This window comes from Nanorana parkeri, unplaced genomic scaffold (genome assembly GCF_000935625.1).
Source record: "Nanorana parkeri isolate BGI_ZX_2015 unplaced genomic scaffold, ASM93562v1 scaffold3029, whole genome shotgun sequence".
In the NCBI taxonomy this organism is placed as follows: domain Eukaryota; kingdom Metazoa; phylum Chordata; class Amphibia; order Anura; family Dicroglossidae; genus Nanorana; species Nanorana parkeri.
This window is the reverse complement of record NW_017309297.1, coordinates 1,102-24,729: the sequence shown is the minus strand read 5'-3', so window position 1 is coordinate 24,729 and position 23,628 is coordinate 1,102. Positions and strand designations below refer to the sequence as shown.

General features: G+C 40.8%; 1 protein-coding gene across 1 annotated transcript in view; it reads left to right on the top strand.

Moving 5' to 3' along the window:
• The window catches only part of LOC108802680 (GMP reductase 1-like), a gene marked incomplete at its 3' end in the record, with an annotated part of 35,612 nt that extends 14,171 nt beyond the window's left edge, over positions 1-21,441 (top strand). Inside the window, exons 3-6 of the mRNA XM_018574537.1 lie at positions 1,930-2,013; positions 6,136-6,309; positions 11,748-11,829; positions 21,335-21,441. Coding sequence (XP_018430039.1) covers positions 1,930-2,013; positions 6,136-6,309; positions 11,748-11,829; positions 21,335-21,441 — 447 coding nt within the window. The remainder of the gene's footprint in view (positions 1-1,929; positions 2,014-6,135; positions 6,310-11,747; positions 11,830-21,334) is intronic.
• Between the last annotated feature and the right edge of the window lie 2,187 nt (positions 21,442-23,628).

The window sequence follows — 23,628 nt, the reverse complement described above, 5'->3', positions numbered from 1 at the left end:
ACAGCGCAGAGGTCAGAATTAGGGAATGCACAGAGTGCAGAATTAGGGAACGCACAGAGTCAGAATTAGGGAATGCACAGAGAGCAGAATTAGGGAACGTACAGAGCGCAGAGGTAAGAATTAGGGAATGAACACTGTGCAGAGGTCAGAATTAGGAACGCACAGAGTGTAGAAGGAACGCACAGAAGGAACGTACAGAGCACAGAAGGAATGAACGCACAGAGCGCGGAGGTCAGAAGGAACGCACCGAGTGTAGAGGTCAGAAGTAAGGAACGCACAATGCGCAGAGGTCAGAATTAAGGAACGCACAAAGCGCAGAGGTCCAATATAAAGAACGCACAGAGGTCACAATTAAGGAACGCGCAGAGGTCAGAAAGAACGCACCGAGTGCAGAGGTCAGAATTAAGGAACGCACAAAGCGCAGAGGTCCAATATAAAGAACGCACAGAGGTCACAATTAAGGAACGCGCAGAGGTCAGAAAGAACGCACCGAGTGCAGAGGTCAGAATTAAGGAACGCACAAAGCGCAGAGGTCCAATATAAAGAACGCACAGAGGTCACAATTAAGGAACGCGCAGAGGTCAGAAAGAACGCACCGAGTGCAGAGGTCAGAATTAAGGAACGCACAGAGCCAAAGTCAGAATTAGGGAACGTATAGAGCGCAGAGGTCAGAATTAGGGAACGCACAGAGGTCACAATTAGGGAATGCACAGTGCGCAGAAGGAAGGCACCGAGCGCAGAGATCAGAATTAAGGAATGCACAGTATGGGGCTAACGGGTATTGGGCAGCTGGATTTTGTACAAAGAAAATCTTTAGCAGCCGTAAACAATAACATGATTAAAGTATTTGAAAAAAAGAATATGATCGTTTGTTTTTTTCAGCATGCACTCAATGTAACACAGGGGTGCTTCACTAACCTGAGCGCCTGGTCCAGTGTGACACTCTCCAGACTTTCTTCACCCTCCGGTATTAGTTCCTCCATGCCCTCCAATTCTGATGCCACCGCTGACTGCTGCAGTGACAGCGGCAGGAGCGGGGCCTCTACCTGTCCACGCCATCCCCCAGCGTGCTCTCTCTGCAGTTAAAGAAGAAGCAAGTGGCGGAATGCCAGGACTCCTCGCAGTTCCGCCAGGAGGAGGCCGCTGGTCCTCGGGTAAGTCCGTCCCTGGGCAGTGGAAGGGAGCAGCAAGTTCCTCTGGAGGGAGAATGGAGCGCCGACAGCCTTCCCGCACCCCCCCTTTCCCCCTCCCCTTGCTAGATCTGCCTGTTGTCGGGTGTGGAGAACCTGCACAGGCGAGTTAGGCAGCCGCAAGGCCCTCGTGAGCACGAGGCCTTTGGCGACCGCCTAACTCGCCTAATTAGAGAGCCGCCTCAGTTTATGGAATAGAGACTAAAAATGGCTTTACATATATGTTTTGGTTGTTTAGCCAACTCAAGCAATCCTAATGTTTGTGTAGTACTGTACATACACCAGCATTATATTTTACAGCTCTTACAAACAACCTGTACACAGTGTGAAAAGGTCACTAAATGTCCCTTCTATATTTGAATATCATTAACACTGGGAACAAAATTGGAAATCTAGGCAAAATTGTATTTGTTTAATTTATTGCAAGTACACTATTAATTGTGATGCCTCTAGAAATTATGATATTAAAAATAAACTCATGTAAATAAATACTCACCATCCAATCTGCAAGTATGGAGAGTGAGTGTTTTGTTAAATTGCTCACATTGGTTACAGGCTCTGGGTTGCTCTGGTGAATTTCAGGTGACTGTTCAGGAGGATTGCTAGTGCCTCTCTCTGAGCTGTCTGATTTTCTTTGCAGTAGGTGACATATTTTAGTATATTTGACTTCTTGATATATAGATATCACAACATTGTGTGCACTCTATAAGTTACTAATCTTTCTCCATATGTCTTCTAGCATACACTGTTTACTACAGTTCACAAGCATTATTCTTTAGAAGACTGGAAGAAATTTGCCTCCACTTATCCTGAATGTCTTGAGGTACAATTATACTCATGCTCCATGTTTATCTGGGTTTTTTTTTTAAAGTTTATTTTGTGATAAAAATAATTCAAAATAAAATAGGATTTTTATTGGACTGTCACTTTGCTAGTACAGTTCAGAAAAATACTAACAGGGTTATTCACAAAAGGGTGAAGAGTTTGGAGAAGGCAGGAGACGTGAACAATCTAGGACAGGGGCGCCCACAATTTTTCATCTGGAGATCTACGTTTCAAATGACGAGCTCAATGAGATCTACCAACGAAAAAACACCTGCATTCAGGGGCGGGAGGGGGCATAGCAGTGCATTGAAGTCAATGGCACCGCAGCCACGCCCCCAGTGCAATCGCCGCACCAGGAATGCAGGCACATCAGTGCCTGCGTTCAGGTCAAGTGCGATCTGCAAAAATGCTGCATTTTTGCATATTTTTGCAGATCGCGCTGGAACTGAACGCAGGCATTAATGTGCCTGCGTTCCGGGTGTGGGCGATCACACTGAGGGCATGGCTGTGGTGCCATTGACTTGTGGTGTGGTGTGGCTGTGGTGCCATTGACTTCACACGACGAGTAACTGTTATTTGAAATTCACAGTTTTTTGTGTTGGATTTGCTTAGCTCAATTAAGTCTACTAAGTATGCCAGCACACACTTGTATTTGGTTTGGTTTACAGTGCAAGTGATCATTTCCAAATTCAGAAAATATTCTAAAGGGCCATGTCATGAGAACTCACCAGCGATAGGATCGCTATACAGGGGTTAGCAGAGTAGGAGAAATACTCTCTTACTTCCATTAGTTGCTTCTTTGCCAACCTAAAGAGCAAGATGTCGATCAAACGGTGGGAGCGAGTTTGGAGCGGTGGCTACTGTACAACACACACAGGAACCACAGGGGACAAAAGTAGCCACCCGCCAGAAGAAAGTACTGTGTCAACACGATGATTTATGAATCTGCAGCTGAGTAATACATAAATAAGCTATATTTTTGTTAATAGTTAACCCCTTCATGACTGAGCTAGTTTTCAGGTTCTGTTCATAAATGACTGACACATTTTTTACATTTTTGCTGTGTGGTTCTTCCACGTCAGTTATATACTTTCTTACTAAATGTACCCACACATATTATATATTGTTTTTTAGAGGACAGATAGGGCTATATAATTATATCACATATGTGTACCTAACCCCTCACTTAGTTTGAATAAAATAAAAAAAATGAGGAAAAAAACTAGAAGAAAACACTTTTTTCACAAGTTTTGATTATTACTATTATTTTTTTATATTAATTATAGTATAAAAAATGTATTTATATATAATTTATATTTTCCTAATTTTGTTTTACACTTTATTTTAATTTTTTTACACTGTACGTCTCCCGTCACGAAGGAGTTAAGGTACTTGAATGCATTTTTAAGATTTAATTCCTGGGTTTAGTGTCTTTTTAAAATCTGTCTAAGGTTTCTGTAACAAAGGAGCAGGCTTATAGCCTAAGGTAGCCACCACCAAGGCCACCATCAAGGCATTCATTGTATCACTGGGCCCATATCTGTCTGGATGGGGCCTAGCAATCAAGAATTTACATCAACTGTCACCCAGAAAAGGTTGTTGTCAGCAGAAGTCTAGATGAGCTTGACAGGGGAAGTTTTACGCGAGCAAAATAAATCATTACTAGGTCTCATTCTGACAATGTATTAGGTAATCAGACATTAACAGGGTTATTCACAAAAGGGTGAAGGGTTTGGAGAAGGCAGGAGAAGAGAACAATCTAGGACAACATAGCTGATTTAGAAAAATTCTCCCATTCAGCTCACTTTCCAGTTCAGCTATGTTGTCCTAGATTGTTCACTTCTCCTGCCTTCTCCAAACTCTTCACCCTTTTGTGAATAACCCTGTTAGTTTAGCAGAACTAGGAAACCTTCTTTTTCAGGAATCTTGTATCTGAAGGGCAACTGAAATTTTAAAAAGGAATGTATTTATCTTAAGTTAACATGCATGTAATAGAAAGTAACATAACTGGAATTCACAAAGCTTGTAATTTTTGAGCTTTTCAAAAATGTAAAAATAAAAACAGCTATAGTACAATGACATGTAGCAGTGGGTAAGAGGCCTGAGGCATCATGTAGTAAGGGGCCAGTGATTACTGATGGCAGCGTTAATAACCAGTCAAAGTTTTAGGAGTTGCATGCATATGGGGCCAAACAGTGCGATGTATCTCCACTTCTGTAAAAAATAAAATGGTGGGTTTTATATAATTTTTATGAAATTATACAGATTGCGCTGTTATTATAAGCATTTACATGAAACAACTTGCACTACATACATTAAAACCAGAAGTAGAATCCTGACTCATCTCACTCATTTTCCCACATTCTCATGGCTCATTTTAACAGATACCCATCCCTCCTAATCTTCTCCAGCCTAACTCATAATAGCCTTTTCCCTCCCTCCCTCCCTGCTTTTTTAATGTCACATACATCAAATAACTGATCTCAATGTACTCCACATTGTTTGGCCAAGAGCTTCCTAGATCTGAGCTGGCGTATTTAAACGTCTTGCCAGGCCCGCGCATGCAGCTTGACGCATGAATGCGGGAAACTGCCTGAATTTAAAAACAGTCACTAAACAGTCAATGCTAAAGCCTGACGAAGGGACCCTGTGTGGTCCCGAAAGCGCTTGTTGGTCATATGACAAAATACTTCAATAAATTAAGCTTTTGCTATCCTAAAAGGACTGGTGTGCTGGTGAGATTTCTATAATTTTGCTGATATATGCGGCGCTGATCTCTGTGCAGCTGATAGTTATACTAAATACTGGGCATAAAATAAACAGTGAGTAAGATGTTCTTTAACCACTGTTTTGTTGGTGTTTCCAGTGTTTGGTAGGAAGACATTACTATCATATGAATGCTACTTCACGCCTCCAAGGTTTATTTTTATATTAGTTAACCTGGAATTTCTGAACGATGCTTAAAAAAGCAATTTATTTACTTTTTTTTAATTAAAACACAGACAGTGCCCTGTCTTAATCATAATTCCGTTTGTCACTACTTCTCCGGTAGAACAGATTCTAATGGGCCTACTAATTATTTTAAGCTGTACTCCAACATATATAGTGTGAGCAAGCTTCGTTATGTTTACAAAGACTTACAAATTATGCCACTGGTTCATGTATTAAAGTTTTCCTTTCATCCAGATTATGCTGGTTCCCATGAGCACTGCCCTCACTTTATTTTTATAGGGTGGTTTCTTTCCTTTGCAGGGTCCTATTGAGCCCTATTGGGGCCACACTTAAGTTTGTGTTCCTGGGGAGGACTACTGGGAAGAGGCAGCATCCTCACATCAGCAATACATGTTGCCGCTCAGCATGATGAGACATGTAGTCCTGGTGAATTCAATCTGATGAATGGGACTGATGTTATGAGTGTGGGCTCTTAGATGCATGTAAAAAAAAGTATGTTTTTATGATATATGTAGAAAGAAAGAAATTACCTTATTGTGCAAGACTAATCAATACTGATATGTTGATGTTAAAAAAATATTAGTACTACTTTAATTTGTATAGTGATTCGGTATGAACTAACAACTTAGTATGAAAGTACTTCACTTTCTGACCCAGGCATTCAGTACGCCAGCATGACTGATGTGTTGTATTGCATTTCATTCATAGGCCACTCTATATCACTTCTATGTGTTTAGATGAAGCACTGAGATCTTGAGGAATGCTGAACTAAGTTTTACTTGCTTAGGAGAACATTACATAAGAATACAGCATTATACAGCATACAGATAAACTTTCCTGTGTAACATTGATAAACATGCATATAGAGAGTAACATTGGACTACATTGCCATCTACAGCACAAAAGACACATCACAGTACATTAGACTATGCTGTTGCATTTCCAACTGTGTTTACCCTTGTATATTTTTACAGACAACTATTACAGTTAGTTATGTGAATAGTAAAGATATACCATACAGTACACAGTACATTTTTCCTCCCTGTGCAGCTGCATAGTTATATGATGCATTATTTATGATACTAGCTTTATCTGCTGGATCTAGTGTGCTATTTTTCTCTGTTCTTTTTCTCCTTTTGTTTATTGTTTCAATGTGGTTCTGTTGCAGAATGTAGCAGCCAGCTCTGGTAGTAGTCAAGCAGACCTGGAGAAATTAAGCAGCATCCTAGAAGCCATTCCTCTTATCAGATACATTTGCCTGGATGTAGCCAATGGATATTCAGAACACTTTGTAGAGTTTGTGAAGACTGTCCATGCCAAATTTCCAAAACACACGATTATGGTAAGTTGTGCCTGTATTTCTTAGAGTTACTCTACACAAAATCACGCACTTTATCTACTTAGACCTAGACTCTCTTTTTTGTCTGAAGTCTGAAAAATCTGATGATCTGACAGGTTAGATGTTGTAAACGTATATTACTATCAATCACTGAGCACATCTGTTACATGTCATAGTATTCAGGGCTAGCCCAGAATGTGGCCTTTGGGCACTGGGCTCTACATTTTGGTGGTTTCAGACTTTCGTGTACTGCATCAGTTAGCCACAGAACATTTTCTGGGTCCACAGCCATGGCACAGCCTCTGGTGTAGCCCTGTCTCTGAAGGCTGAAGCATCTCACCTTGTTGGGCACTCTTTTCAAATTTCACATCGTTTTTGATTTTACCACGGTAAGGGTTAAGGCTGAGTGAACTGAATGCTGATGTCATCCATTAGTTGCTGTGTTGCTCATACGTGCTTTATACTCATTTAACCACCATTCAGCCTGAAGGAACATGTGGACAATCTGGTCCCTGTTCTTGTTATGTTTGTCAAAATTTTCTTTCCCTGAAGTCAAGAGTTAGGAATGCTAATCTTAAAGAATAACGCCAGGAAAAAAAAATATTAACCCTGGCAGTGGGGCTACCCCCGTGCTTGTTTGTGTCTAGGTGCTAAAAAAAAAAAGTTATACTCACCAGACCATATGAGCCAGCTTGTTCTTAGATCGGTGTCTAGAACGTCTCTCCTCCTCTGCTGCAGTGGTCTAAGGATCCTGGTGTCATCATGCTCTATATACTGTGCATAGACTGTCTATAGATGTGAGGATACAGAGGAGCAGTCTATCTGTGTGATCACAGAAGCAGAGAATCTGCTTGGGTGGTCTAGTGAGTATAACTTTTTATTGTTAGCACCTGGACAAAAACAAGCACTTAACCCTTGCAGTGTGGGAGTAGCCCCACTGCAAAGGTTAATACAATTTTTTTCTGAAGTTCTTCTTTAAGCCTTCTTTAAGTCTTCTGCTGTTGACCGGCTAACCCTCCATTTGGACATGGTATGTCTATCCAACCCAGGGGCGTCCCGAGGTCAGGTGTCACCCGGTCTCTAGACCGGGTGACAGCCCGCAGTGTCGTCACCTCGCGCATGCGCGACCACCTGATTGATGCCTGCCGGGGGCCATCTTGGTGATGGATGCCAGCAGAGAGAGGACGGGGCGTTCACCTGGCGGGATGAGGCATGCCGCCGCGTCCCCTCCTCTCTCATGCAGCTGTCGGGCTCTCAGTCCATGACCAAGTGCCCGACTTTTTAGAGGGGGGTGACACCAAATTGACTGTCAGTCATTTTGGTGTCACCCCTGCGATGGTGACACCCGGGTGTGGGCCGCACCCCCCTTGTGTTGCCACTGATACAACCTTACCTTAGGGATTTTTTTTTCTAGGCCTTGGCCCTGTATACTTGTTTCTAGTTGACTATGTTGGATGTTGGTCTAGTTTTCTTCCTTTTGAGCAGTGTGTTTTTTTCCACCTGTTGATTGGTGAATGGTAAGTTGGTCCTCCAGTCTTTGTTGTTTAAGGCTCATCAATCCTTCAGATCATGATTATCAGTTCTGCTTTTGAGCATCAGGTTTATCATAAGTGCCCTCCCCTTGGTCAAGGCTTTTACCCTGTTTTGCCTGACCCTTTTCTTAATTTAGCCTTGATTAGCCTTGAATCTTAAATATTCTTGTACAATGATCTTCACATCTGTTGGACCTCACTGTGGCTGTTGCCCATCCTTTAGTTGGACTACTTTTGGATGTCCCAACTGTTGATAATTTTTGTGTTCCTCAATGAAAAATAAAGAAGATAAGATTTTTGTACTTAGCAGAAATCTATTCCTTCGAGTCTATTAAGGGACAAAGGCCCTACCCTAACCGTTCAATTGGAACTATTTACTGCTTGCTCATAAAGGCAGGGCTAGACTGGGGCTATCTTTAACTTTTTTTGTTTGCCAGTGTTCCAATCTCCTGTAGGCAGCAGTATAACACGACTGTTTTAGAATTCCTGAATTCATGTATCCCCCAATGGGCTGGTAGAAAAAGATTTTATGGTACAAATATCTTATTTTATGCTTGCACATTATAGGATGATTGAACTTAACACAGCTTCACCTTATTCACTAAGCTAAGTGATCATTCACTCTACAAAATGAGCATACCCTACTCCTTTTAATATAAATGAGTCAATCAACCCTAGTGATAAGGTTAAGCTGCTACATATCAAGACCTGAAAAACGGCAAAACTGCCGGTTCACCTTTCATATTCAGGTCCAGGGTGTAGAGAATAATGCAGAATTCAATGATAAGTCAGTTCAACTCGAGTCCCAGCACTACTGCACAATTAACACTTTTACATTTTACTAGTAATGGCTCATTTACGCTGCTGTTCTTTAGAAATGTCATTTATATTTTACTTTTTAAGCACATTATATAATATGTGGTGGTGCATTTTTATGTGTTTTTGCATCATGGCATGGGTGAACAATGTAACATTGCAAACATTGGTTCAAATTTTTCTTAAATGTTTTAAAATGTTTTTGATTGGGATCTCTGTCAAAATTGTGTTTTGGGAGGACTTTTTAGCACTTTTAATAAAATGTTGGTCTGTTTGCAATCTGTAGCTAAGTGCTAACTGTTTCCTAATGTACAGTAAGCCTGCCTCTTCTAAAGTTTACCAGGTGTCAAGCCCTCTGTAAAGAATGTAAGCAACGGGTGTCCTATTGGAAGGCCCTCTATTCAGACTTTCTTTTAAGAGTTTTGAAATGTATTATGTTGTATATATCACTGTCATAACTCGGATTTTATGGAATTTGTTAGGACATGTGTTGATGTGTAGATGTTAGCCAATGTTACATGGTAATGGAAGCAATTTACTGTTGATAGCAATACAAGTGTGGCTAGAATGGAGATGCATTACAAAAACAGCTCACTATAAACTATGAGCACTTGTTAGTAAAAAGCTTTTGTACAATTTAATTTTGGGAAATGCTAAATGGGTTTCAGTAATGTAACAGGAATATTGCTGAACTGGCTATATGCCAAAGAATTTGAGGTTTTCACAGAGTGGAGATAAATACCAGTCTGCCATCTTTAGATACAAAGCTCTGGTTACTTCAGATGTATTTATTAGCTTAAAGAGACATTGCCTATATCATTTTTTAATGTAAAATAATATGTTTGCTTCCCCTAAATGCGGTATTTTATAAACATGGGGTGTTTCTTATAGTAACCACTAAAGTTATTATTTTTATTTCCAGACCTAAACTATCAAATGGCAGGTGGAATCTGATTATTAATTATGGGGAAGGCCACTGCTTTATCTTGTCTTTCAGTCTTGTGGAACGCTGTTTTAACAGTTCATTTTTAAATTCCCTTCATTTCATAGAAGGGTAGTTTTGTTTGAGACACAGCATGGCAGGGATGACAGTTTAAAAACTATTCTGCTTTTGTGTGCCCATAAGGAATGTCATTGTGTTAAAACTAATGGCAGATCAGCAACTATTTTCATAAATGTTGGAAATCAAGTCCAGCCCAGGCTATGAGCAGCAGTAAAAATGTTTTCCAGATTTACAGAATATACACTGCCTGGCCACAAAAAAGTTACCACCTGGGTTTAGCTAAGCAAATACGTAAGAGCCTTCCTTTGGATAATTACTAGGTTCGGCAATGTTATGTTGGTGGAGAAAAAATTCCAGCACAATGGGCGAAGAGGGTTCTTTACAGTAAGAGCGGTTAAGGTCTGGAACTCACTGCCATTGGCAGTGATTTCAGCCAAGAGTGTAGATTTGTTCAAGAAACGTTTGGACAATTTCTTGAGGGACCGTAATATCCAGGCATACCAGTATCCCTAAGAGATGATGCATGGACCTATATGGGTTGGACTTGATGGACGTATGTCTTTATTCAATCCCAAATACTATGTAACTATGTAACTATGTCCCTAAAAAATCTGGTAAACTGCATACCTGAATATACTGTATGACCCGGTTTTTCCATCAATGGATTTTTATTTCCCTGATGGCACAGGCATATTCCAATACGACAATGCCAGGATAGATTGGGCTCAAATTGTGAAACAGTGGTTCAGGGAGCAAGAGACATCATTTTCACACATGGATTGGCTAGATCTTAAAGGAGAATTATGAGGTTAGGGATTTTCCCCATAGTTCTCCTTAGGGTAACGGGAGGACACAAACTAGCATCCTCCCGTCACCCTAAGCTCAGTATACCGCAAGCTACAGCTCGCGGTATACTGAGACGCCGCAGCTGAGGCGGATCCCGACAATTATGTCTGGATCCGCCCAGCTGCGTGAGTGACAGCTGGCTCTGCCTATCTAGAGGCAGAGCCACCTGTACCCGCCTCCTCCCCCATCCGTTCCGCCAGACAGCCGTGGAGGATCGGTGCGGTTAGGGGGGAATCCAGCCCCTCCCCTGTCACGGCTCTCTGCCATGACAGGATCGAGAAGTGAGCGAACGCCGGTATGTGTTCGCTCACTTCCTGATCTACTGAGCCGACCTGTGACAGTCTCATTGTCACAGGTCGGCTGGAACTATGAGGTGAGTGAAAAGCACTCACCTCCTTTAACCCGTTGAGAATTTTTGGGATGTGCTGGAGAAGACTTTACGCAGTAGTCCAACTCTCCCATCATCATTACAAGATCTTGGTGAAAAATGTATGCAACTCTGCATGGAAATAAATGCCATGGCAAATGCATGTCATAATGAAAGCTAAAGGCAGTCCAACGAAACATTGAGTGCGGGACTTTTTTTATGACCAGGCAGTGTACATTCTTCTGTCAGCACTATCGCTGATTATCATGCTTTTAAAGTTTCCCATGCTCTCGATTTTGTTAACAGGTTATTTCCCAAATGCTAGACTTCTTTATACTTTGGACTGGGGTTAGAACCTTTATTAGGTTTTAAATGCTATGTGTCTTCTTATTAGAGGTTTTTATTCTCTTCCTGTTTCTCTGACACTTGTGCTGTGGACAGGAAGTGAGGGAAATATCCTCAATAAGGACACAGACAACAATAATGCCTGAGGTTCTAAACCTTCCTCACTATACTAGAAACTTTGTTTATAATGCTGCCTGTGTCTCCACTGGAAGATGTCCCCTCGCTGTCTTTTATTTCTCACACCTATCAGAAAGACAGAAAATGGGGAGATTTTCTCTTACTGTCAGCTCTTTCAGACAGCTGTCAAAGAGGACAGAAAATGAGAAGAAATTTTCTAAATGGGGAAATAAAAATCAGAAACGTTTGACAGAGGTATTACCCTTACCTTTCTTATCTGAAACTTAAAAGGTTTTGGATGGAGCTAGGCGTATTTCGATAGTAACTTAAATAACAGTTATAGAAAGAGTTGTATAGTTGTATTATATTGCTATTATATTCCCATTAATTTTTATAGTCTGTACATTACTTCTAGGCTGGTAATGTGGTTACAGGAGAAATGGTAGAAGAGTTAATACTTTCAGGTGCTGACATCATAAAAGTAGGAATTGGTCCAGGTGAGTAAAACAGTTTTTTTGATCTATACACATGAAAGTAAAAACATTACTCTTTACAGCTTTGTTCCATATTTTAGTCAGTATCAGATTTTCATCAAGAGAATATATGTGAAGAAATAGGAAAACCATAAAGGAAATTTATAGAAAGATAGAGGATCTATAGAGGATAGAAATATGGGGGCTTCTGATTTTGCTTGCTTATTTAAGTGAGGTGAAGAAGAAAAGGAGGGCCAAAAATATTAATCGATGAGGTGATCAGGTGTATTTTTAGGTAAAAGCCATCACATTTGGGTGAAAGCCATCACATTTGAATCTCCCTTCTTCAGGACTTGGACATGCAAGAGAGTGTCTGATTTAACAGAGGAACATGTAGCTGCTAGCAAACTTTCAGTAGTAAAATGTGGAGCCAGCATTCCAGTGCACAGCATCAATATTAAATGAGTTAATATAGAAATTGTGCAATTGATTGTTGTCTTCTTAGTCCACTAGATTAAGACGTTACTAGCAGAAACACAGACATGTACTGCAAGTACATAGCAGCAACACTTTCCTCTGAGTCAGGCACTCTCCAGCACGTCCAAGAAAAAAATAATTATTTGTTGGATTACAACTGATAATAAAAGTCAATTACTTGCAATTACACTTTCCTCTGCATCAGCCACTCTGCTGCACATTCAAGCACTGAACACTACCTCTGAAGCATGTTGGATTTTAACTGATAGTAAAAGTCAATCATTTGCAGCTAACCACTTCATAGATTAATCTTTTTGGTGCTCCTTTAATTTATCACCTGAAGTTTTCACTCCAGGTCCTTCAGTGGCCAGAGGGAGACACTGGTTTGGAAGCAGCCTAACTGTTATATTGACAATGCTGCACTTCTCAACATCATCAGAACCTCTGAAATTCCTCAGATCCAGCACAACTCTAGACCAAACCTTTTTGTTATGTTTCAGTGACTAACTAGGTAGCAAAGCCAGGATTAGGATGCCAACTTTAAAAAATATCAGCAGTGTCAGCTCACATTTCTTTATCCTATCAGGTTCACTTTACGTTTTCAGTACAAGTTATGCTACCACCAATAGTTTGAAACCTAATATGCAGTAGAAGTATGCTAATATGTGGGCAGAGCTTAATTCAAAAGTACTGTATTAGACCAGCAAAATTCAGGAGGGTATAAAACAAATACAGTCTCCTGTACATTAAATTAAATATAGATGTAGTTATTATATTTAAGGTATAGGGAATTGTTTGGCCACAAAGATTTATGGCCGCTGAAAAGGCTCCATAAAATGGCTTGGGGAAGCATGTCATTGAAATCAAATCCTAGTCACCAAAGTGTCAGAGAGTTGACTGCTGGCTCCTTGTCTCTAGGCAGTAAAACTGTTGTTCTCTTTTCTTCTTGACAGTCAAGCCAGCTGATCAAGAACACGACTTGTTATGAGCCACTTAATTTTCTAAGCAGGGTATATAATATGCTATTGAACTATTTTTAATAAGGCAGTGAAAAAGGAATGATAATGTACAAATTGCAGTAATTCATAGCTACCAATCTGACATTAGCTTACTGTTGCAAGGCAATTATGATTGATTACAATGGATTTAGAGAGAGAGAGAGAGAGAGAGAGAGAGAGAGAGAGAGAGAGAGAGAGAGAGAGAGAGAGATATCTTACCATGAATGGGGCCCAATACACTCTTTGACAAGCTACATGCTTATCTGTCCCCACTCCACTAAGATGTACACTGTGTACACCTGACAAACGTTGAACAAACTCTTCCTGAAAAGCCTCACTGTCTTGGAGTTCTGATCCTACCACACATTTGCCTCAATTTCAAGCTTTAGACAGGCTGGGCAGGTCTTTTATAAGCTTTTAAGGGTCCCCACAGGTATGGGTTGCTAAGGGATGAATAACAATAGAACACTGGTGGTTTAATCACAATGAGTTGTTAATGTATTAATATAAAAAAATTAAAAAAATTAAAGCAAATATTTATGTCGTTTGTGAATTCCCCTTTCTCTATGATATTTTCCAGGGAAGCCACAGTTGTGTAGTGCTAGGAAATGTTTTAATCCAGGTTCCTATAATAGCATTTAAACAAATGCAAATTGCAAAAAGAAGGAAAATATGAAGAATATAATAGCACATATGTATAGTACAGAAGAAACAAGTATCTGAAAAAACATCCATCTACCCTCTCAGTGAATAATTATTTAACTTAAATTAGAGACTGTAAAGTTCTAATAGCATGGTTGTTTGCATGGTTTGGTCTCGCAGCTCTGATCCATTAATTCTTCAAAAGTCCAACTGTTTTCCTCATTGTCTCCAAACAAAATATCTTTAAACTCCCATTTTATATTTAACCTGATTGAAACATTTGAATTCATTTATTCAGATAAGCTAAATAAAAGATCAGGGCAACTAGAAATTCTATTCGCATTTAAAGGAGAACTATGACATGAGTGTTTTCCACTCACGTCATAGTTCTAAGCAGACCTGTGACAATGAGACTGTCACAGGTCGGCTCAGTAGATCGGGAGGTGAGGGAACACATACCGGGTTCCCTCACCTCTCGATCCTGTCATGGCTCTCTGCCGTGACAGGGGGAGGGGCTGGATTCCCCTCTCCCCGCTCCGATCTGCCAGCGCTGAATGGCGGAACGGACGGGGGAGGGGGCGGGTACAGCTGGCTCTGCCTCTAGATAGGCAGAGCCAGCTGTCACTCACGCAGCTGGGCGGATCCCGTCATCTAAGTCGGGATCCGCTCCAGGTGCGGCGTCTCAGTATACCGCGAGCTGTAGCTCGCGGTATACTGAGCTTAGGGTGACGGGAGGACGCTAGTTTGTGTCCTCCCATTACCCCAAGGAGAACTATGGGGAAAAACACTGACCCCATAGTTCTCCTTTAAATAAAAGAAGCCAAACTTTCACTGAAACGCATCTAAACTCTCAAATTAAATCTACTGATGTTTCCTAATTCTTCTACTAAATCAAAAAAATATGTGTGGTCATAGGCATGTATGCTTTCATTAACTATTTGAATGTATGAATATGAACAGAAATGGCTAATAAAAAACAGCTTTCTGGTTTAAATCATACCTGGGACATCCTTGGGGACATATTTATAAAGCAGGGAATGTGACTTTCACCAAACATTCACTAGTAGTAAATCAGTAACTAATTTAAAGGTTCAGCTATTATTATATGCATTACTCCTCTAAAAAGGACTAAAATACACATGCAAATTTAGCATTGCATGAACCTCTTGTGTATGTGGTAACAAAAGCTCAACCTATCAAAAAGCTCCTAAACAAATTTGTCTTTCATGGCCTTTATGAATTTATTGTTTAGTCGGAAAGATACTTAAAGCAAGTAATAAAATATTTCAGAATATCTTATGTTTCCATCCTGTGAGTCACAGGAAAAAGCAGGACTTACTTAAGCTTAAAATAACAATGAGCTGAACCACTAGATTTTTTTGCTGTAGACACTGATGATGTCAAAGGAAGCTAGAAATTGGATAGAATGTTTCAGATATTGCTGTGCCTACATTAAATTGAAAAATGTTTTTTTTTCTGTTTTAAAAATAAAATTTTAGAGATGAGATATTTTAATCTATATAGACACATACAAACATAATATGTAAAAGCAAAAAGGATGTAATACAATCTTCTGTACGATGGCTATAGACATTATAGTATAGTTGTATGTGCAGGCATGATCTAATCTCCCTAAGGGCCTATGCCAATGGGCTTCAATGGTCAAATGCAGCATGTTTTTAAAGAAGAATTTTTGTTAACCCTTGCAGTGGAACTACCCCCGCACTGCAAAGGTTAAGTGCTCCTTTGTGTTTAGGTAAAAAAAGTTATACTCACTAATGCTCCGAGTCGGCTTCTGCTTAGACCGGTACTTCTTGTGCCCCCCCCTCCTTTGCATTAGTCTAAGTTCCTGTAAATCATCACATCTATACACTGTGTATGGACGTGAGGACACCGAGGAAGATTCCAATGTTCGGGAGGAGGAGGAAACAGGCTGGAAGGAGCGATGTGACAGGCGGCCAGCTCAGAGCTTTGGGTGAGTATGTCTTTGTTATTTTTCTCATTAGACACAAATGAACACTTAAGCCTTGCAGTGCGGCGGTAGCTTTAAGACACAGGTCTTAAAGCATATTTGGCAACTGCCAGGTTTCTAAACATGAATTATTTTTTAAACATCAGGGTTGGGCTAGTATATCTAATTGAAAGGTCTAGTGGTAGTTTGCTAGTGCAGTTACTATTTAGCACTTTACTGTGTTGTAAGCACACACTTGCCACATCTATCAGTTTCAAACAAGCAAAGTGTAAAGATGCATACCGTTCATAATATCAACCAAGTGTCTTCATTGTTATTTTGGGATTATCAGTGTTTTGTAGACGTAAATTTCATTTAATTCTCAATGGATATTTGTAAAAATTTTGTTAAATTCGGTCTTTCGAATGCATCTGATTTCCAAATTCGAACATGCCCGAATGCAAATTAATCTGAATGTTCGTTTAACGTAAATTCGTTTACATTACGTTCAAAATTAAACTAAATTGGACATGTGACTGTTCTCTGGCCAATCAGATTTTATTTAACTCTTGGGGGTTGCATTACAGGCATGGTCATGTGACTCCCTGTTGTGGATCGTTCGGAAACAAAAATTTGGGTGGATATGAAATCCGAATAGCGAAACAAATCAAGTTTCGGATCTGAAATTTGAAAAAGTAAAGAAATTAAAATTAGAATCAATCCGCAACTAAACTAAACAAATTTTTTGCGGGGTTACTAGTGTTCAGAACTTTATGATATGGCTGGTGAAATTTTAGTCTGGTTCTGTTGTAAATTTTTGAAACATGGAGTGTTCAACACAACAATTAAACTAGGGGGTCTATTTACAAAGCTGCCGTAGGTAGCCGAGTGAACAACCGACCCGAAGTGAAGTGAGCCGAACACTGAAATCAGCCGTACATCGGGTGGCTTCGGGTCGGCCAAACATGCTGAGCATGTTCGGCCGACCCGAAGTGCAGAAGGAGTTCGACTCGGCCGATCCAACATCTGGATCAGCTGAGCCGAACCTCTGGCAGGCTACTCGCTGCTGTTCGGCCTATTCTCATAGATGCCGAACAGCAGTGAGTGAATAGCCGAATGCTGCTGAGCGGTAGTCGACTCGGCTATTCTGCTCGGTACCTCTGTGGTACTGAGCAGAATAGAAAAACAGTTAAAAAAGTAGAAAAAACAAAAATAGAAAACGATTGGACGGAGCCAGCAGTGACAACTAGCTCTGCCCAACTGTTTTCTATTGGCCTGGACCTGCTGTCAGAGCTTGTCAGAGCTGGCGGGGATATGATATACCCAGTAACCAGCAGCTGCTGTTCTGTCATTAAGATGAGAGCTTAGCAGAGTCGGCTTTCATATCACTACCAGCTCTCCTAAGCTCTCGTCGTAATGACACATGGGCGCCCCTGGTTACCTGGTAACTAGGGATACCCATGTGTCATTACACACTGAGAACCCGTTGGAGCTGCTGTGATTTTACAGCAGCTCCGAAGGGTTCTCAGTGTACTGGTAACCAGCGACGCCTTCTGTCATTACACCGCGGCTCCTCTATACTCCTCTGTAAAATCACAGCAGCTCTGACGGGTTCTGTGTGTAATGACAGAAGGCGTCCCTGGTTACCAGGTAACCAGGGACGCCTTCTGTCATTACACACAGAACCCGCTAGTTCACCTAGATACAGTACAGTGAGTGAGCGTTATCACATACGACAGGAAGTGTGGTACTGACAGGATCATCCGGTATACAGTAAAGGTAAGGTAAGATTTAGATAAACCTACATTTCCAGGTCCTCTTGAAATCCATCTCTTTAGTCTTTCTTCTTTCTCCTGGATTTCGCAAAAAAATTGTGCTATCATTATCTCTTGGACAAGCCATCTAAGACAGCGGTTTCTTATATCAGTAATGATAGTTGGATGTTCATAGCTGCTTTTTAATTTTTTTTTTATTATTTCTCCTCTTACAGTTTCCATTTATTAAAATCCACCAAAAAATCCTCCCAACAGTTTGTATACCACACCTAGTTTTCTTAAATCACCCAATTTATTGGATGAAATTTCGTTCACAAGGGGGGAGGGCGGCATCTGGGTGCCTCCTTATTTAAATGGTAGCCCTGATGCAAATAAGCCCCCTTGCCCGCAGACCCCCACAGCCACCGGGTCAGGGTTGTGAGGAAGAGGCCCTTGTCCCCATCGGCACGGGGACACCCTCCCAATGCAGAGGGCACGTGGCCTGGTAAGGCGCAGGGAGGGGGGCGCTCGATCGAGGGTCTGGTAGGACTGTTAGGGGGGACCCCACGGTTCTTTCCCCCCATTTTTGGGGGTTGGGGTTCCCCCTTAAAATTCCTACCAGACCTAAAGGGTCTGGTAGGGATTTTGGGGGGAACCCCAAGCACTTTTTTTTTACTTGGGGGGGGGGGGGGTCCCTCCTAACATTCCTACCAGACCTAAAGGGTATGAATTGGGGGGGGAACCTCACGCTTTTTTTTTTCATCTTCTGCAGACTGTAAAAAAAAAAAAAATTCTAATGTCACTTTGCTGCCAACGTAATTTCGTCCAATAAAATTTCGACCGGACTACCGCTAATGAATTTCGTCCAAATCCGAATCAATTGCGGACCCGAATCCGAAAAACGACTACTGCTAACGAATTTCGTCCGATTCCGAATCCCGTAACGAATTCAATTGCGGAACCGAATCCGAAAAACCAAATATGCAAAATCCGAATCAAAACGAAACGAAACTAAAGACATTTTTTACTGGTGCACATGTCTAGTGAGGACGATGGGCAGGTGTAATTTTGTAAGGAACACGGCTGTCCATGCACTCCTGGTAAAGTAAGCCCAACAAACTGTGTTTAGTTTTTGTGGGCATAGACACCCATTTTCTTCACTCCCTATATCAGGGCCAACATTTTTCACAAATATATAAGAAAGAAAGTAGTGTTATTGCTATGATATTTTCCCTGCACAACCTAAATATTTCAAATTCATGTATTTGCCTTATGCATGTGGCTAGAAACATACATGGAGTTACTGCCATTTCCCTTTGGTTTAGTTTGTAGATGCATTATACTTCCTCATAGGTAGCCACTCTGAGCCAGACTATTTATAATGTATGCATAGCCCTAGTTAGTCATCTCCATCATGCCTTGCACAGATGTAACTTATACACCAGTGTGTTTTGGTACTCTAAATAGCATCTGTGATACTAATCACTGGAGAGACAGCTGTACCGTCTGAAAGTGATGTAGAGGTTTGTTGAGATGGATATACTGATGCACTTGGGTAATTCAAATCTAATTTTCTAGCTGATCAAATGATGTCATCCCATTGGCAATGAGTCAAATGCTTTATTTGGTGCTTGAAAAAAAATCTTTTGTGGCTTTGTGTATGCCATATATCAATACATGGCCACTTTACAGAGGAAGTCAAGGCTCATTTTTTAAAATCCTTATCTAAAATCAATGGACATTATGCAATCACTTTGCAGTCACCATTCTTGATCTATCAGGCACAGAATCTTGGTGCCAATTTGGGTAACAGTTCTTATTGGCTGTCATGATGGCACTGCAATTAATGGAAGTAATGCTGTCACTTTCAGTGCCTCTACTATTCAGAACTGCGCATTAGACACCTAATAAAGTGTTGATACACCCTGAAGGGAAAAAATAATATAATGCTATAGACCTCAGCACCTACCTTGTTTGCTGTGTGCTTCTTCTCCCAGGCCTGTGGTTGCGGTACTTTCCTTCTATTAATATACCCTCTTCTCAGATTCCTTTTTTCAGGTGGCTCCATCCCCTTACAGGGTCCCACCCTTTCATGTGCACTTACTGTATGCATACATTCACACAGCTTTATCCAAAGCCTATAATATAGCCTTATAAGTCTATAAAGGGGGAATCCTGAATTCTGGCCATTTTTAATGCTAGGAGATCCTGCCAAAATCAGTAAATGCGGCAACAAGGTTCTTATGCAGCGCCTCCTCAAAGTGCCAACTTTTTTTGGCTACCTATGGGATGGTGGCTGTAGATGAGGCCATTTTACCCTTGTATCATACATCTTATAGGTTGGCCATTTAAACCCATTTGCCAAGATGCCATTCACCATTGCAAATTGTCTGCAGCAGAGGACCCAGTGATCTCAACACGCATAGAACTCTCTGGGGTTGGGAGGGGTAAAACATTTCCCTTGAAGCCTTCTCCATTCATCCTCCTCACTGGTAGCACCCCAACCCTCCTTCTCATATTCCTCCTCACAGGGTTGGAAACAGGAAGCAAAGCATCCCAATGGCTCTGAGAGAGCAGCAAGTGCTCCTCTTCCACCTGCTGTTGTGCCTCCAGTGCCCAAAAATCAGGCCATGGAGTGTGTTCTCCAGAAGGAACACTGAAGGGATTGCATCACTAATGCCCACCTCGTCATGAGTTACATTTTTGGTCGCCTCTTCAAAAGGAGTCAAAATGCTGCATATGTCCTGAATGATGGGCCACTGATAAACTCCAGCTCTGCAGACTCTGCTGCATGGCCAAAATTGAATTGCAGTGCGTGGGGATGTCACAGATTAGGCAGTTGGCAGGCACTTAATTTCTGCCAGGTGAACACTGGCCAGGTATGTTTGTCTAAAGTGGCCACAAACCCTTCTGGCCTGACAACAGGCCTCTTAAGTTCATTATGAACTGCAGCACCCGGCCCTTCCTGCATCCTTTCCAGCTGTCAGAAGATAGGTCCAGTGTGCCATGAAGGATGTGTATTGTCCCTGCCCATGCTTACTGGACTCATGTCCATGGTCATGTGTTCCCTGCCACTGATAGCGTGGTCCAGCAACACAGACACATTACATTCCACATGCTGGTGAAGGGCAGAAATGGCCTTCTGAGCAAAATAATGGCAGATCTGCCAATGTAGCAGGCCATACACTTACAGAAGGGGGCTGATTCCACAAGCAGAATGGGAGCAGCTGCAAAACCAGCAGTTTTGCGAAATTGCCATTAAGACTTTGGGCATTGGGGTGAATTGGGTAATTTTTTTTCTTCCACTCCATCAACTGGGGAAGAGACACTTGCCTTGGGAATGATGCTGCTGGAGATGGACAGTGGGTGCAGGAGAATTTTACAGAGATCCAACCCTTCTCAGTGTGACCTCATGACTGTCTTTCACACTACAGACAGCAGATATTGCCACATATGTAGCAGGAGAAGAGAGAGAGAGGGAGAAGATGATGTGGGAAAAAGCAAGAAAAAGGGCATTACTTGTACACTTATGCTTATTGTAGTTAATTGCCTCCTGCTATATTTTAATGTGGCACATAGTCATAAACTGAGAAGGTTTAGAGCATTGGTACCATGCCAGACATAGACATTGCTGAGCAGGGCAAGCTTTGCCTGTTATGAAGAACATAGAACTAATCTTCTCCTTTATGTACCTTCTTCTTACACAGGATCTGTTTGTACAACCAGGATTAAAACAGGTGTTGGTTACCCCCAGTTAAGTGCTGTGATTGAATGTGCTGACTCTGCCCACGGGTTGAAAGGGCACATCATTTCCGTAAGTACAGAGATATGTTTACTGAACAACACATGCAACTGAACTTTTTTTAGCTCATCTTTTCTCTGTCACTTACTGCTATTGGCCAATCTGAAGCCTCTGCCCGATCTGGTATTCATTTTACAGTAACGTAGAAGAAAACAAGTTCATATAGTACACAGGTCCTGAGATTGCAAAACTCAATATTGCTGTTTATTGGTTTACCGTGACCACAAACCACAAAAATATGTACTAATGAAAATAATGCCTAAAAATAACATAGTATCTTATTACTTAAAAAAAATAAAATAACATAGTATATTGTATATATAAACACATGTGTTTAATAAGGCCGTGCACAACCACCAAAGTGCCATGACCAATAGGAGTCCCCTATTCACCTTTTTATCTGTTAGAACCATCATAATAAGGAACAATTGTGACTAGTTTATAGTGATTACTGACAGGTCTATTCACTAAAGGGTGAAGAGTTTGGACAAGGCAGAAGTGAACAATCTAGGACAAAATAGCCGATTTGGAAAAATTCTCCAATTCAGCTAACTTTCCAGTTCAGCTATGTTGGCCTAGATTGTTCACTTCTCCTGCCTTCTCCAAACTCTTCACCCTTTTGTGAATAACCCTGCAAATTGTGCATATTGCTCTTTGTCTATTAAGCAGCTTGAAAGCTTTACAACTCATTGTAAAATGAACTTCGCAGTGACCCTAAACTTGGGAGTTAAATCTTAAAAATGCTTTCAATTACCTTAACTATTAACAAAGCTGTATCTTATTTCGGTATCACTCTACACTACAATCTCATGTCAGTCCTTATGGTCCAATCCTTTATATCTCAAAGGGAAACTATAATGGTTTTGGGTGAATTCTATCATAGCATACAGTATCTACATGTAACAACTGTGGGTTTGCCACGTCATCAGTTAAAGCGTATCTAAACCCAAATACATAAACTGTCTACATTGCAACTTTCCAGTCCTTGGATATGTACTATATAATACTAATAATAATCCTAAACTAATAATCCTGCAAATAACGCACTTCCTGTTCATTTGTGCTGTATCTGTGAGGGGAGCCATGGCTTTCACACTTGGCATCCCTCCGCCAATTTGGACTACAAACACGTCTACCTCTCTTCATCTCCATTACATGCAGTGCAGGAGAATTGTAGTTATATAGTAGTTTACGAAAGATAGCTTGGAAGGAAGACAACATTGTTTTGCTTTCAATTCATCTCACAAGAAGTAAACTGCATTTCTAGCAAGATCAATAGGTATTTTCTGTACAAGTTGGAAATGTTCTTACTCTGAAAAAAAAATAAAACTAATGCAGCCACAACATCTAAGCACTGGTAAGCACCAATATATACATACAGTATATGATATATATATTAGGGATGTCCCGATACCGATACTAGTATCGGTATCAGGGCCGATACCAGGCATTTTCAGAAGAACTTGTTTTAGAGAAAAATGTTACATGTCCCTTTAAGAAAAGTATCGGTAATTGGTAGGGATGCTCCGATACCACTTTTTTAAGACCGAGTACGAGTACCGATACTTTTTTTTCAAGTACTCGCCGATACCAATTACCGATACTTTTTCTTAAAGGGACAGGTCACATTTTTTCTAAAGCAATACAAAATCATGATTTTAGGTCAGTTTCTTAATATTATGAAGAACATGAAATGAACATGAAATTAATATTTATCATGCCATTGCTAACTAAGGCTTGTATCAATCATAGTGGGGAAAATATATGAGCCCATGTCCAGACTCCAGATCAGTGTATTATTGTATAGTGTGGCACAGCTATAGCCAATTCTGCATACCTGGCTTTATATTATAAAAAACTTTATAATATAAAGCCAGGTATGCAGAATTGGCTATAGCTGTGCCACACTATACAATAATACACTGATCTGGAGTCTGGACATGGGCTCATATATTTTCCCCACTATGATTGATACAAGCCTTAGTTAGCAATGGCATGATAAATATTAATTTCATGTTCATTTCATGTTCTTCATAATATTAAGAAACTGACCTAAAATCATGATTTTGTATTGCTTTAGAAAAAATGTGACCTGTCCCTTTAAGAAAAAGTATCGGTAATTGGTATCGGCGAGTACTTGGAAAAAAGTATCGGTACTCGTACTCGGCCTTAAAAAAGTGGTATCGGTGCATCCCTAGT